We start from the raw sequence: 17,646 nt of genomic DNA on the forward strand, positions 1-17,646 counted from the left end.
TCCGATTTAGTTTGATAGATCACAGTGTGCATGATATTCTGATTTACTTTGATATATCGCAGTATGCCTGATATTCTGATTTATTTTGACATATCACAGTGTGCCCGATATTCTGATCTATTTTGATATATTACAGTGTGTCTGATATTCTGATTTATTTTGATATATCAGAGTGTGCCTGATATTTTGACTGATTTTGATTATGTCACAGTGCGACAGATATTCTAATTTATTTTATTTCGACGTATCAGTGTGCCATGTTAATCTGATTTACTGTGATATATCACAGTGTGCCTGATATTCTGAATAAATTTGATATATCACAATGTGACATGATATTCTATTTTACTTTGACGTATCATAGTGTTCCTGACATTCTGATTTCCTTTGATATATAATTATGTGACGTTTTATTTGCAGTAATATCGTAAACAAGAATATTCAAGAAATTTTTACATCGGTTTAGGACAGTTTTTCCTTATTATTTTGCTTCCATTTTCGTAGAATCCCGTAAAATTGTATCATCCTTTAATGTTGATTACCCTAATCACAAAAGCTCTACTATACTGCAATGTAGAATCCGTTTAGTTATATCACCATTCAATAAAGAATCCTACAAGTTTTATCTCCATTCAATGTGCAATACCGTCATTATAAAGTGTTGTCACATTCTTCAAAATATAATCCCGTAATTCCCAAATTTATACCATTCTTCAGTGCATACTTCCCTAATTTCCAAATGTTAGACCACCATCTTTAAATGACGCATGATGGTGAGGAATTTATTTGGCATTCCTACTACATAATTGTCTTCAAAAAGTGAGAGAAAAGATTCATTATTTACTTCATATTAAGCTCCAATCAAGGGTAGATAACCCAGAACAAGGCTGACTGTTATCTCACTGCGCACGTGGTAATCACAGTCAATACTATTAATATCGAAGCAAGCCATGATGTTTAGGCATGACGGTGGTAGACACAGTCATTACTATTTCCATCCAATCAAACCATGATGTTTAGGAATGACGGTGGTAGACAAAGTCAGTACTATTACCATCCAGACAAACCATGATGTTTAGGCATGACGGTGATAGACACAGTCAGTAATATATTCACATCCAGGCAAACCATGATGTTTAGGCATGACGGTGGTAGACAGGCAGTACTATTCCCATCCATACAAACCATGATGCTTAGGCCTGGCGGTGGTAGACACAGTCAGTACTATTTCCATCCAATCAAACCATGATGTTTAGGCATGACGGTGGTGGACAGGCAGTACTATTCCCATCCACATAAACCATGATGTTTAGGCTTGACGGTCGTAGACGAAGTCAATACTATTCCCATCCATACAAACCATGATGCTTAGGCATGACGGTGCTAGACACAGTCAGTACTATTCCCATCCATGCAACCATGATGTTTAGGCATGACGGTGCTAGACACAGTCAGTACTATTCCCATCCATGCAAACCATGATGTTTAGGCATGACGGTGATAGACCCAGTCAGTACTATTCCCATCCATGCAAACCATGATGTTTAGGCATGACGGTGCTAGACACAGTCAGTTCTATTCCCATCCATGCAAACCATGATGTTTAGGCATGACGGTGCTAGACACAGTCAGTACTATTCCCATCCATGCAAACCATGATGTTTAGGCATGACGGTGCTAGACACAGTCAGTACTATTCCCATCCATGCAAACCATGATGTTTAGGCATGACGGTGCTAGACACAGTCAGTACTATTCCCATCCATGCAAACCATGATGTTTAGGCATGACGGTGCTAGACCCAGTCAGTACTATTCCCATTCATGCAAACCATGATGTTTAGGCATGACGGTGCTAGACACAGTCAGTACTATTCCCATACATGCAAACCATGATGTTTAGGCATGACGGTGCTAGACCCAGTCAGTACTATTCCCATCCATGCAAACCATGATGTTTAGGTCCTTATAATATGATGACTAACACATTTTATCTTTTCGTTTTCTACTACTTACATACATAACTGGTTTTATAATTTAAATTCTCAGTCGTCATTTCAGCATTGCATTTCCAAGATCACCGGCTTCCAGAGTTTAAACGGAATTTATTTTAGCCACGCGCAGTCATGTCAAATATCTCACTTCCAAGAGAACATAATAAACTGAGCTTTTTAATTTTAAATATAGTGTCGTCGTTTCCAATATCACATTTCAGCGACTACCTACCAGACTGAGTTTATTGTAGAAATGAGTAGTAATCATTTCCAATATCGCATTAACAAGACCACTACCGAACTGAACTTATTAAAAAATACAGTCTTCATTTCAAATCTAACACATCCAAGACCACTACCGAACTGAATTTATTAAAAAATAGTCTTCATTTCATATCTAACACATCCAAGACTACTACCGAACTGAATTTATTAAAAAATACAGTCTTCATTTCATGTCTAACACATCCAAGACTACTACCAAACTGAATTTATTAAAAAATACAGTCTTCATTTCATATCTAACACATCCAAGACTACTACCGAACTGAATTTATTAAAAATTATGCATGATTATCATTTCCAATATCTCAGTTTGTAGTCGTAATTTTCAATATACCAGAGCGTAGTTATTTCCAACATATCAGAGCGTGGTAGTCATCTCAACATCTCACTTGGAAGACCACCTGCCAAACAGTTTATTGTCGCAATGTGCAGTCGTCCATGCCAGTTTCCAGATACCAAACTACAATAATTCATAAGATTCTTAGAACACATAGAAGTTAGGCTTATGTTACGGACTCCTTATCAAAAAGTGAAAAATGAACGGCTAGCTTAATTTATGCTGTTATGTAAGTCTGTATGTATATATATATATATATATATATATATATATATATATATATATATATATATATATATAACAAGTTGGTTGAGAGTGAACCAAAAGCATGTTAATCTCTTATAATAACAATTTACTTGTCATTGTAACAATGGATTTGAATAATTTATAATGCCCATATTAATTGTTATAATCACAATGGATTTGATTAATTTATAATGTCCATATTACTTGTCATAATCACAATGGATTTGAATAATTTATAATGCCATATAACTTGTCATAATAACAATGGATTTGAATAATTTATAATGCCCATATTACTTGTCATAATAACAATGGATTTGAATAATTTATAATGCCCATATTACTTGTCATAATCACAATGGATTTGAGTAATTTATAATGCCCATATTACTTGTCATTGTAACAATGGATTTGAATAATTTATACTGCCCATATTACTTGTCATTGTAACAATGGATTTGAATAATTTATAATGCCATATAACTTGTCATAATCACTATGGATTTGAATAATGTATAATGCCCATATTACTTGTCATAATAACAATGGATTTGAATAATTTATAATGCCCATATTACTTGTCATAATAACAATGATTGTAATAATTTATAATGCCTATATTACTTGTCATAATCACAATGGATCTGAATAATTTATAATGCCCATATTACTTGTCATAGTAACAATGGATTTGAATAATTTATAATGCCCATATTACTTGTCATGATAACAATGGATTTGAATATTTTATTAAAGTTCAATATTGATTGTTATAATAACACTGGCCTTGTCGGACGAAAATATTCAGTACAGCTATTTATTGTTGGAAATAAACACAATTGAAGAGGGATTAAGGGTGGGTTTTTTTTTTTTTTTTCAGGGCAAAGGTTCTGAATTGTACCAAATAATTAACCTGAATACCTTTTAAAAATGATGCAAGGATGATTACAGCAGAAACAAATAGATAAATATAAAGAATGTGTTGATACACATTATCTTTTTGTTTGTATCTTATAATTATCATCTTATTCCTTTAATGTCATTTTCAGATGAAAATCTCTCTGAAAACCTGAATGAAAATCTCTCTCTAAAAACCCAAACTGTTTAGTGAGACCAAAGGATTTTTGAAACACCCGACAGCAATGATAATGTGATCCTTGTAGGGGAAACAACTCTAATCACCAAAATTTGTTAGCCTCATTACGACTACTTCCCCTATTATTACTATGTTTTATTTTTATTTTTATTGTAAAACGTTAATGGGATAATTAGCAACATGCCTAATGCTTAACTTAAAGTAGCATTTTTATAATCACCAATAATAATAATAATGAGAGTAATAATTTATTCATCTGATGAAAAGTCAGGGAAACTGCTAAAAAGATGGAGGGGTCCGATCGGTTGCGTGGAACGTAATGTTCGAGGAGGAATGCATCATGATATGCACTTAATTTTGTTTGCATTCACGTATAACGTGATCCCCGTGCTTCCCTTTCATTAAGACGTGTATTTCTTTCTTTATTTGAGCGATTCTACAGCACATTTGCCATCAACTCCGTATATTTAAAACTCTGTCACTTGATGTTTTTTTTTAATTCTATCAGGAGTACATCAACCCACCAACCCAATGTATCATTAGATTAATAAGGGTAGTTTCCATCCTAGCAACAACCCATGTATTTTTGGACAGATGAAGGTAGCTTCAATCCAACTAATAACACAACCATCTACCCCGTGTCCTGTTTAATTTATAAGAATTGTTTCCACCCCCTCCTCATGTATTGCCGGATTGATAATGTAATTTCCATATGCCAATAATACCATTTTGACCGTTTACAGGCAGAGAGGCAAGTGGCGCGAGTAATCCAGTCATGCTGGGTAGTCTCGTCGAGATGGAAAAGGCTGCAAAAAGTGGGTCAAACAGTCCCTAATTCGTACTCCCTGTAGTGATTGTAGAAACGACAAAAAGTCCTGCAGAGAGTGATATACTCAAACCGGCAAGTATATGGTAGCGATCAATATATGCGCATTGAAGAAATTGTCAGTGGATGTTTACGTACAAATATTAAGTGGCGACAAAAATATTGATTAGCAAACTATACTGAACAAATTTATATAAGTTAAATCTTCACAAAAAATGGAAGGTCAAGAATGTGACAGACAAATTGAGATCGCTGTGTTGTTTGAATGCATCATACCGGGTCATTCAAGAAGCAAAGATGTACGAATTCTTCGAAAGAAACCCTAAATGCATTTATAAGTTGGTGAATCCGGGAGTGACGTTAGAGATAGAGCAAAACCAACTTGGACAGAATTTTGGAGCAAATAAGACTAAAAACTAAATCTGCCGAATATAGAGCATGAAAGAATACACACTCTAAAAGGCCTTAATAACTTGTCTCCTGCATTTGAAGCAAGTGAGTTTATGATGAGGTCAGTGACGCCCACTGCATTTGAAGCAAGTGACGTTTATGATGAGGTCAGTGACGCCCACTGCATTTGAAGCGAATGGCGTTTATGATGAGGTCAGTGACCAAGAAGTTCAAGAGCAGGCTATTTAAAGAAATGTTATGGCGACATAAGTATAAAAATATCGTCCGAAGCAACATGTTTTTGCATGGCAATACACAGCGAATCAGAAAAAGAAACATCAGTATTATGTAACACAATTTTTAAGCACTTTTATCAGACACAACAGTGAATGATATTAACGAGAATTTTAACATTATTTGTAAATGCGACAGTTGCCTGCCAAACTTGATGTTGCTGTCCCTACTCGATTATGACTCATTAGCGCTTACTGAGGCGGACATGTTTTTGAAAGATGTTTTATTCAAAACCGCATTAGAATTTCGACATGGGTATTCTGATATATGTATGATTTATTATTTTGCAACAAATGATTTACATTTTGGGTTAACAACCGAGTGCACTAGTGGGGGTAATGATAACAATACAGAACAGAAAATGTAGCAGTTCTTCCGCGAATTAGATGAACGCTAGCGCATATATGTAGAAGCTTCTTGGTATCGGGACGCAAAAAATGCAAAGTTGTCTCCCTTGAATTATTCAAACTCTCGCAGAACATTTCATGATGAGTACTGCATGTATCACGGTACCAATTGTTTTTTCATAGACCTTAATGCTAATGTTTGGGGAAATACATATATTTTCTATCCTACTTAAGCGTGCACGTCACACGTTTCTAGAGAGCAGTGTTAGATTGTCAATTTGACAAGGACAAAACCAGGTACTCCATTGCATTTAAGAGAAATAACTCTGCTGGAACTAGACAAAGGTAAGAGTTATCAAGTCACAACAGACACAGTTTCAGACATATATGCCACATTTTAACAAAATCATAAAAGATACAAAATATCATTTAGAAGGGAATTAACAAAATCTCACATGTTGCCAGGAGGCTCACCTTTTTTTAAAGCCTAGCTGAAAGTACGACTCTTACATAATGCAGCAATCACAGCTAGTTTTGTTGTTCATTTCGAAATACAATGTCCCCTACACTTTAAGCTCAGCCCACCTGGGCTTGCGCAATTGGCACCGTTATACCTGCAAAATACATACGCAAATATTACGTGATGGTCGAGGGGCAATATTCTGTCAGAAATCTGGCATCGGAGTCAATCACGTAACCAACTGTGTCAGCCTTATGGATCTATTCCCGAGTAATATCAAGCGCGGAGAAAGAAATCAAAACCCCAAGCACCTGTGGCTGCCCAAACACAAGCAATTACAAATGGCACACACTAAGAAAACACACACACACACACACACACACACACACAGACAGAGCTAAAGAACCCAAACAAACAAACAAATCTGTAAAATCAGAATTAGTTGAAATAATCGTAAGGAACGAAGCGATGGCAGATTTTGATCCTGACAAAGTACCAAAGATAAAACAATCTGTCGACGAAATTTCCCAATTAGAAGGATGCTTCACACCCACCCACCCCCATGCCCCGTATAAACATGCCTAATATGTCACAGCTAAAACAGCTCGCATGGCAGCGTGGAATATATAGGTCTCACTAAACACCCCAGTGCACGCGAAGATTCTCCAAGAACACACTAAGACTTTACAAAATACCTACTTTAAATTACAATAACAACAAAAATAAAAAACTAATAAACAAAAGGTGTGCATATTTATCGATTGTTTGTGTGACAGGAAAAATAGTGATGTGATGAGTTGCCAAGGTAAATAACTCCCGTTTTGACGAAGAGTGTTGGGGTACAGTAACGTCAATATTTGTCAACATTTATCAATAAGCAGCAATATCACAAGGGAGCAAGACATTTCGACCTCAAGACATTTCAACTTCAGCCATGAGACAATTCGACCCCAAGACACTTCAACTTCAGCCATGAGACAATTCGACCCCATGACATTTCAACTTCAGCCATGGGACAATTCGACCCCAAGACATTTCAACTTCAGGCATGGGACATTTCCACCCCATGACATTTCAACTTCAGCCATGGGACATTTCCACCCCATGACATTTCAACTTCAGCCATGAGACAATTCGACCCCATGACATTTCAACTTCAGCCATGGGACATTTCCACCCCATGACATTTCAACTTCAGCCATGGGACAATTCGATCCCATGACATTTCAACTTCATCCATGGGACAATTCGACCCCATGACATTTCAACTTCAGCCATGGGACAATTCGACCCCAATTCATGCATTTTTAAAACAATACTTAGCACGTTAATAATGATAACTTCCATTAATAACACGATTATTCATTGATGTCTGCAATTAAATAAGATACCAAGACAATGTTAAATCGCCGAAAAGGATGTCAACGATTAATTATAATTAAAGTCACTTTTAGTAGGTTAACGAATGCACGCTATTTTGAATGAAAAGAAATAAAATTTAGCACATTGCTAATGGTCATTCGCACTAATCACAAGGTTATGTACTGATGTCTGCAATAAAGAATCAAATCAAAGAGCTAAATCGTCGTAAAAAGATGTAAACATACATATGTGTGTATGTGTAGATAGTTATCTGTATGTGTAGATATTTGTGTATGTGTATACATGCGTATGTATGTATGTATGTATGTATGTATGTATGTATGTATGTATGTATGTATGTATGTATTAAGAGGTCACGCTACCAGGGGAACTGGGCGACTTTCGCCTAAAAAATGTAAACTTCGTCTTCTTCTGTCAGAAAAGCGAAAACTACTTCGTTGTGATATTTATAGAGGGTACGTTGACTAATTATACCGTTTGCGATCCCCCCGCCTTAGCCAGGTTAGTTGTAGTGTTGTAGCTAAACGTATTCATCAAACCATCCTTAGCTAAGCGTAGTTTTGATAAAAATCACACTGACAAAGAAACACTTGCACATTCATAGGCATGTGTTTTGATAGCTGATTGACCATTATCCCTTTCCTGAGTTAGTTAGCAACTAGGCCCTTATCACTGACCCGATTTACGCATGTTATCCTTTGATGATAAAAAACATACAACTTGTGTTTAAAAACTTTAATAAAACTCCGAAGCAGACCCTATTTAATCATTGCCTAAAAGTACAGAGAAATAGAGAAATCATAAGTTTACAATCCTATCAATGGACTGTTGTAATGAAGTTATATAAAGTGAGTGATTACATTACGCAAACCCCTCCTTCTAAATATAGATGCACCCACGACTGTGTTCACTCGGTTGGAAAGATGGGGTTGGTTCATATACTGAGCCATGTTTGTAATATTTTGCATTTTAGTGCGTTATGTATGAATAGTTACGGTAATGTTTTATCTGTAACAATGAAATTAGGACGAACAGTGTGATCTAAAGACGTGTGTATTTGCCCCATGTACATTGTACAGGGGTTGTTTCAAACAAGATCAGAAATCTTTGAAAGTGCCTTTATTGTGGACTTTTGGAAGTATATAAAACGTAAATAAAAAATAAAAAAATGATTAAATGTAGTTGATAAAGCATTTTTACTAAGTTGGAATCATGCAATCTGGTTACTCAATTAAAATTTGTTACAATGTAATTTCTATTATTCTCTTTTAGAGTCACATGGCCAAAATAACTCATAAGTTTCCACTTGGAAAAAAGTACTGCTTAAATCCAATGTTAAATGCAAATATAATTACAAGGAAATAGAGGCATAATTCATATAAGGGAACACACATCCATTTCTCCATGTTGAGATCTCACTTCTCCCTGTTATGTCCAAAAGGAGAAGTCAATTCTCCCTAATATTGAAGTCTAGCTTGATCCCTGGAATTGTATTCATGTATGTATGTGTTTGTATGGATACATATATATGTATGTATGCATGTGTATGTATTTATGTATGTATGCAAGCATGTATTTATATATGTATTTGGTGTATGTGTGTCTGTCTATATATGTGCATATATGTGTGTTATATAGGTATGTATGTATATATGTATATATATTCACATGTGTGTATATGTATGCATGTGTGTGTATGTATCTATATATGCATGCAGGTATGTATGTAAATAAATGTGTATGTATGTATGTACGTATGTATGTATGTATGCATGTGTGTGTGTGTGTGTGGATGGATGGCACGTCAGGACAATGCAGGCTATATGGTCATACTAATTCACCTTTATTCATCATTTGTTTGACATTTCAAATTATTGATTAATACGTTATTCTGTCATGAATAAAATACAATAAAGCCTTATAAACTAAACATGACCACATCAAAACACTTCTGACCCCCTCCCACTCCAATACATGAACAAACCCTCATGTTTTACAAATTTCATCAATTGCACATACGAATGTCAAACACATTATATTTGTGTTGTCAAGTGGAGTTTGCATAATTGTCCCCAATATGAAATATGGTTTTAGAAATGACTTAATCATTGTAATGGCACAAAAAAAGTTACTCTTATTATTATGTATGATAAATAGTCTTTGTCCATAATAAACAGCATTTATCCATAATAAACAGCATTTATCCATTATAAATAGCATATGTCCATAATAAATATCATTTATCCATAATAAACAGCATGTATCCATAATAAATAGCATTTATCCATAATAAACAGCATGTATCCATAATAAATAGCATTTATCCATAATAAACACCATGTATCCATAATAAATAGCATTTATCCATAATAAACATCATTTGTCAATAATAAATAGCATGTGTCCATAATAAATAGCATTTGTCCATAAAAACAGCATTTATCCATAATAAACAGCATGTGTCCATAATAACTAGCATTTGTCCATACTAAATAGCATTTGTACATAATAAATAGCATTTGTCCATAAAAACAGCATTTATCCATAATAAACAGCATGTGTCCATAATAACTAGCATTTGTCCATAATAAATAGCATTTGTCCATATTAGATTACTTCAGCATGTCATTTTCATTCCAAAAAAGTCAATGTATAACTAAAACATAAAAAGAAAGCAATCCTGTAACGGCACAAAAATCAAAGCACAAGTAAATAATGGCAACAAATTACTTACGAACTGGACTTTATAATGTATAGGATTTATTAAGTCCTAAAACTAAATCAAACAGCTACACAGAAGTGAAAGCTCTTAATGCATAATGTGTAATATCAAACAGCTACACAGAAGTGAAAGCTCTTAATGCATAATGTGTAATATCAAACAGCTACACAGAAGTGAAAGCTCTTAATGCGTAATGTGTAATCAACTATCCAGCCTCATGAATATTAAATTCAGACCTAATAATTACATGTTGCTATAACATTACTAACAGATCATAAAAACAATATAAATATACTCTAAGCTGTGGTAGAGGGCAACATTCCCTTACCCAAAAGAGTCCATCTCCGGTCCACAAAGGTATGTTGGATTGCGTCTAGATAACCGGACTGGAGAAAAGACCCCACATGGTGGAAAGTGTCTTTGAAAGGAAAATGCTTTTCCCTCCCACAGACAAGTCATACAAAATACAAATCCCAAAACATTCAAAGTAAATAATAACTAATCACATTAATATATGACATGAGTTACTACAATATGGATATTGCCACAGTAATACTGACATTTGAAGAATAAACAAATAACAATACAAATGTTGATTCCAGTTATATCACAAAAAAAAATTAAAAAACCCAAAACAAAATGTACAAGACTATCCATCAGATTTTGAGAGAAATTAAGCATAATGGAAATCAGGTAAGTGTTCATATAATTAATGGGATACTTTATAATACTATGGAAATCAGATAAGTATTCATATAATTAAGAGGATACTTTATAATACTATAGAAATCAGGTAAGTATTCATACAATTAAGGGGATATTTTATGATACTATGGAAATCAGGTAAGTATTCATACAATTAAGGGGATACTTTATAATACAATGGAAATCAGGTAAGTGTTCATACAATTAAGGGGATACTTTATAATACTATGGAAATCAGGTAAGTATTCATACAATTAAGGGGATACTTTATTATAATGTGGAAATCAGGTAAGTGTTCATACAATTAAGGGGATATTGTATAATGCAATTGAAATCAAGTAAGTGTTTATACAATTAAGGGGATACTTTATAATACTATGGAAATCAGGTAAGTATTCATACAATTTAGGGGATACTTTATAATACTATAGAAATCAGGTAAGTATTCATACAATTAAGGGGATATTTTATCATACAATACTATATACAAAGATAAAAGGTTTGTCTAAATAGTTTATCTTAGATCTTGATAATCTTTGCAAATGAAAAATACATGCTAGTCTTTCAGACCTTGATAATGTTTACAAATGAAAAATACATGCTAGTCTCTCAGATCTTGAGAATATTTACAAATGAAAAATACATGCTAGTCATATTCCATGAATGTCAAATTCACGTGATAACAAATGTTAAACAATAATAAGCCCTAGTGCCACTGCCATGTGAAAAAGGTAATATATGCCAAGTCATTTGAATCTCGAAAGATATTGATCCTAAACATCCTTGGGTTCCAGTGAAACCAAAAAACATTGACATTTCATTACATTATGAGCCATGTAATTTCTCCTTCAAAATGTTAAACCCTGCCATTTTCACATAAGTAAGAATAGATCTGATGTAGATAGGTGGCATTTATGGGTAAATTGATTTCAGTCCAAATCTGTAGCACATATTCTCAAAGACAAAACTGTTGTAAACATAAAAGTCAACACCGTGCTATTATCAGGATATCTTCAGCCCAAAGACATGCTTCAAAGTGTCACAGCTGATCAACACCATTCACCCAAGCCTTATTTGCATGCCTTTTCTTCTCAGATCTGCTTTTAAAAAGCATGACTGCTTCACTTCATTCCCTCTTTGATTAATTTGTGCACTATAGGTGAATGTTGTTGTTATTAAAGTAGTCACTAACAGAATTTGTCAACTTTTGTCACATCACAACTTGTGAAGCACTTCTGAAAATGAACTGAATTATGAGAGACTTCTTTGACTGCATCAAGGGGTTACATCTGTTAATTCTAAGCTGATTATCTGAACGTTGTTCAAACCTAACATCTTAAATATTTCAAAGAACGGTTTAGTCAGTTGTTTGATTAACAAATCATGTCCGTCCATCCAAACTTTAGTTAGATTGGAAGAATGTTTAAATATTTGATAAACAGCGGCATTGAGGCTTTAAGATGTTGAAGATGGTCACTTGGTAGCCATATTGAATATCAGATTAATATTTTATTTCTTTCAGGACCAGCTAAATATTCATTAGAGGTCTTTTAATGAAAGTCTCTTATCAATATGACTTTTCCATTTGAACGCAGCAACAAGCAAGAATTTCACAATGGCTTCTGTGGTGGCCATATTGGACATCATTTTGTCACCATCGTATTTCAAGACCAACTAGATATCACAAGAAATGTCTTTTTGTGAAAACCCTTACTGACATGACCGGCAATTCAGGAGGAAAAGTGATATGATTTTCAAAATAGCCAGTATGACAGCCATATTGGATTTCCGTGTAGCACCATTTTAATTTAGAACCAACTAGATCATGGAATAAATGTGTGAGTAAAACATTATATAAATCCAGCAAGAAGTTTAATAGTAACGATATCAAACTTCTATTTATGGACAGATGGATGTCTAAGCATGGATGACTGATGATGGACAACACACTATGACCTGTAGAGCTAAAATGAATGAAAAATACCACTGTATACCTAAAATGATACAAGGTCGTGGTGGAAGATCATTGTTAAATTCAAAGCATTAAGTGAACTAACTACACTGTGGATATGAACTAATTACACTGTGGATTATAGGAACTAACTACACTGTGGATATGAAAATATGCTCTACTGATCATAAAGGCTATTTTACCAACTGTAACTTACCAGCCGGAGAAATACCAGTAATCATCTCAAATTGATACCCGTGTATTGGTATGGTTATCACAGATGTGGAATGTGGCTGATTTATTCGACTAGGCATCTTCTAGTTTTGAAACTCGTGTCGGCAACTGAAATATTCCTACTGTTTGAAATGTCTGTGCATGTAAATATGAAATGTGATTATTGATTCAAGAACATGAACCATTTATGACTCACATAATTCTGAGACTTTTCTTTTACATTTATACACATGTATGTTTAAAACGTTTATATTGTCAGAATGTTCTTTCAAGTAAAACACTTTCATGTCTTATTCTCTTTTTTGTGGAGGATGTTTCATTTGATTTTAGTCTTTGCTCAACTCTTTCTATCCTGCTAAACCATGCTTGGAGAATACTGAGGTAGGATGCATCTGGAACTCGGGTCTGCTGAATTTCCTTGAGCATTTCATTCTCAAAATTGGTATCTCCACATAGCTGAATAAATGTTATCAGTGTTGAGCTGATGTTACTCCAACAGGTTTGGAAGTCATTGGCATTCATCATGCATGACTTTGTATGCCCATATAATTTGTTCCTGTCATCCCGCAGACCTTTGACCAGATTCATTTCCTGATGACCCAGAGATGGCACGATGTTGTTAAAAAGTGCTGACAGCAGGGTGATGTCATAGTCATCCAGGTTTGTATCATCTCCGTTTGGTGGGAACATGATGTCCATCTGGGATGTATTCAACACTCTTTTCTTAAGAAGACTGTCTATGGTACTCCTGCTATTGGTCAGATGCTGGTCCAGAGTGCAGGTGGGAGTAATGACCATATGATGGAAAAGTTTTCTCAAAACCTTTGACCCAACATCATTCAAAAGATATGCAATGCACATGAACCTGTCTGTGTCACTGGTTGGTGGGGATTGCATGGGACCAGCAGAGGCTGAAAGACGGAAAACAAAGGCTACATTTATAACAAACAGAAAATCAGGTATGTGCCTTGTCAAATTATACAATCACATTCCCAAATGAAATATTACTTTGCATTAATAGACTTATAATACAGGATACTAAGTTTCACCTACGACTTTAACATTTGATTTTCTAACATAAAATATTATGTAATCACCAGCCTTGCCTGCTGGTCACAATAAACACAGGTATGTATCAACTATAGTAGAAAAATTGCTCCAATCCTATTTTATAGTTCTATATTGAGAAAATTGTTTTAACTGTTGATTAATTCAATATTCTGCTCCATTGCACTTCATCATGTAAAACTGTACAAAGACCACCAAACCTAAGCTCGTAATTATATAAATGCTATGATGGCTTTAATATACTGACTTTCATTTATGTAAACAGACTTCAAACGGCTGTAAGGGCCACGAGTGGCTTAGTGGTCTAAAGCGCTCTCCGTTATGGATCACTGCCATCTCACCACTGACTGTGTGGGTTTGAGTCTAGGATTCGGCCTATGTGGATATGTGAGAAAGCTTGCCAGTAGCTTCTCGTGGGTCGGTGGTTCTTCCTGGAGTTTTCCCAGGTTCTTCCTCCACCATTAATACCAGCCGCTATGCATATCATGTGCTGAAAAATCGCGTTAAACCCAACAACATCAAACGGCTTTAATATACTGACTTTCATTTGTGTACACAGATTTCAAAGGGCTTTAATTTACTTTCATTTGTGTATACGGACTTCAAATGGCTTTAATATACTGACTTTCAGTTGTGTATGGAGACTTCAAGATGCTTTAATATACTGACTTTCATTTGTGTATATGGAGTTCAAACGGCTTTAATATACAGAATTTGTTTGTGTATACAGACTTCAAGATATGTTTTAGCTTGTTCATATGCAAATCATCTTTTGCTGTGACATGAAAGTCATTTGTGTATAACAATAACTTACAAATGATCACGTCGGTTATAGAAATGTTAATATCTTAAAATTATATGCAAGTGTTTGACATGATTTGCATAGCTGATGATTAAATACCATGCATTTTTTAAATGCTGCACTGTGATCGGTAATGAAATATGTATAGAAAATACATATCTTTCAACAAAACATATCATATGATTTTACTCATAGCAAATCATTTGGGTTTTCAGCAAAAGTATATGTAGCCCTAATCCTGGTACTGAGATGCATACACTCATCTTGTATGCTAATTCTAGCATAAAAAAGGGGTTGATAAATAACATTAAAGACACATTAAACACAAGTTAGTGAAGCATGAATTATTGGTCACAGTGCCCTACTTTCATGCAAAAAGTGTAGTACATATAAATGCATTCTCAAAAGTTTCATGAATCTAGGGATCACAGTATATATTCAGGGTCATAAACCACACACAGCATTTAATTACACAAGTAAAATGTGAAATATTAGTCTCAGTGATATTTTTACATTAACCGTATAATGGTAGTAACAGAGATGTTTAACGACTGTATTATGAGAAAGGTTTGAGAAATCAACTTAAAACAGATCATATAGCCAAGCACAAAGTACAGCTAATGTCAGCGAAGCATGAAATATATGTCAGAGTAACCTACATTTTTACTGTGGGATGATGTAGATGTGACTCTTCACTAGTTTTCATGAAACGGTATAACAGTTTACATCAAAGTGCTAAAATACTATTTGGTCATGTACTACAGACAAAACTCTAACCTAAATTTGATATGTAGGTCACAGTGACCTTCAACTGAGGCAAGAGTATGCTACTAATAGAGATCATATAATTCTATCATGAACAGAGCTTGAGATATAAATGTACTAATATAACCAAAGTCAGAAAACCATAAAATGCAGGTCAGTGTGTGATGAAGGTGTAGTACACACCAAGATGCATCCCTTATCAAGTTTCATGATTCCAGGTATAACAGAATGTATACACTGTGTGATGAATGTGTAGTACACATTTGGATGCATCCCTCATCACATTTCATGACTCCAGGTATAAACTAATGTATACACTGTGTAATGAATGTGTAGTACACATTAGGATGCATCCCTCATCACATTGCATGACTCCAGGTATAACATAATGTATACACTGTGCGATGAATGTGTAGTACACATTAGGGTGCATTCCTCATCACATTTCATGACTCCAGGTATAACAGAATACATACATTGTGATAAAGCCTTTACTAAATGTAACAATGATCATGAAGGTACAACCAATCTACTCCAGTTACCTAGCCAAAGTGGTTGGAGCATCCACCTCAGATAAGGGAGGTTGCAGGTCCGAACCCTGGCTGATTCATATCAAAGACTTATAAAAATGGTACTAGTAGCTGCCTCGCTTGACACTTGACATCAAGAGGTTATTGCTCGGACTGGTTGTACGGGTGTCAGGGTTATGTGAATCGTGGGAAAAGATGCAACCTGTTGTGGCATGATGCCGAGTGCTAGACATCATTATAAAGTGCCATGCCATAATGCAGACATCACAGAGATATGACTATGACTATAATTGTTAAAGCTAAGCTATAACTCTAATTCTAGGAATTAACCCTAAACAGTATTAACAACCTCAAGTGACTTGAGAACTAGAAGGGATTGTGTTCTTTTCTTTCTGGCAGTCTTAGTAATTGGAGGAATGTTAAAATTGAACTAGGGACTTATTGTGCTAGGATCATTTTGACTCCAAATTCAATAGCTTTCTTCCTTACAATAAGTACATCCCTTCCTCAAATGGTGGTAACTGAAGATGATGGAATATTCAAGTTATTGTACGAAAACCATTTTTCTTCCTTCAGTCAGATGAAGGTGTAGTAGTCAACCCTGACCTATTGAACCTCAAATCAACAGAGCTCTTCCTTGCTTCAAGTGCAAGCAATGCACAAAGATTAGGAAATGTTGATGGTGGACATCTCAAATTAATGTGAGGAAACCATTTTCCTTCTTTCAGCTATGAACCTTGACCAATGACCATTTTGTGCTGAAAAATATATCTCTTTATGAAAGTGCACAATGATCACAAAATTTCACATTCATAGGCTGTGGAAAATTAAAAGCTGTTGTGCAAGAAACTGTTAACATATTGACAGATGGACAACATCATACCATTCAGCTTTATGTTTGGCATAATAATAATAATAATAATGATAATGATAATGATAGTAATAGCCACAACAATAACATAGTTATATCAATGTGATAAAACCCTGCCAATGTGGTTAGTTACAGTTGCAACAGATGTGTAAGATGTATAAATGTGATGGTAGAGTACTGGTCTGGAAATATTATTTTGTTCAATTCACAATAAAAAATTGTTCAGATAGTGTTACCAGTGATAAAGTTGACATTACAGGAGGCTATTTACAGCTACTTCAGGGGCCCAGGGTGGTTTAAAGCACTCTCCGTTACGGATCACTGCCATCTCAACCCTGTCT

General features: G+C 34.8%; 1 protein-coding gene across 1 annotated transcript in view; it reads right to left on the minus strand.

The window, feature by feature from the left end:
• Positions 1-8,480: 8,480 nt before the first annotated feature.
• The window catches only part of LOC149789659 (uncharacterized), a 127,178-nt gene continuing 118,012 nt past the window's right edge, over positions 8,481-17,646 (minus strand). The window contains exon 16 of the mRNA XM_089971675.1: positions 8,481-14,180. Within this exon, the coding sequence (XP_089827801.1) occupies positions 13,525-14,180 (656 nt within the window). The 3' untranslated portion in view covers positions 8,481-13,524. The remainder of the gene's footprint in view (positions 14,181-17,646) is intronic.

The sequence above is a fragment of the Sinohyriopsis cumingii genome, chromosome 10, assembly GCF_028554795.1.
Source record: "Sinohyriopsis cumingii isolate HCF-2022 chromosome 10, ASM2855479v2, whole genome shotgun sequence".
Lineage (NCBI taxonomy): Eukaryota > Metazoa > Mollusca > Bivalvia > Unionida > Unionidae > Sinohyriopsis > Sinohyriopsis cumingii.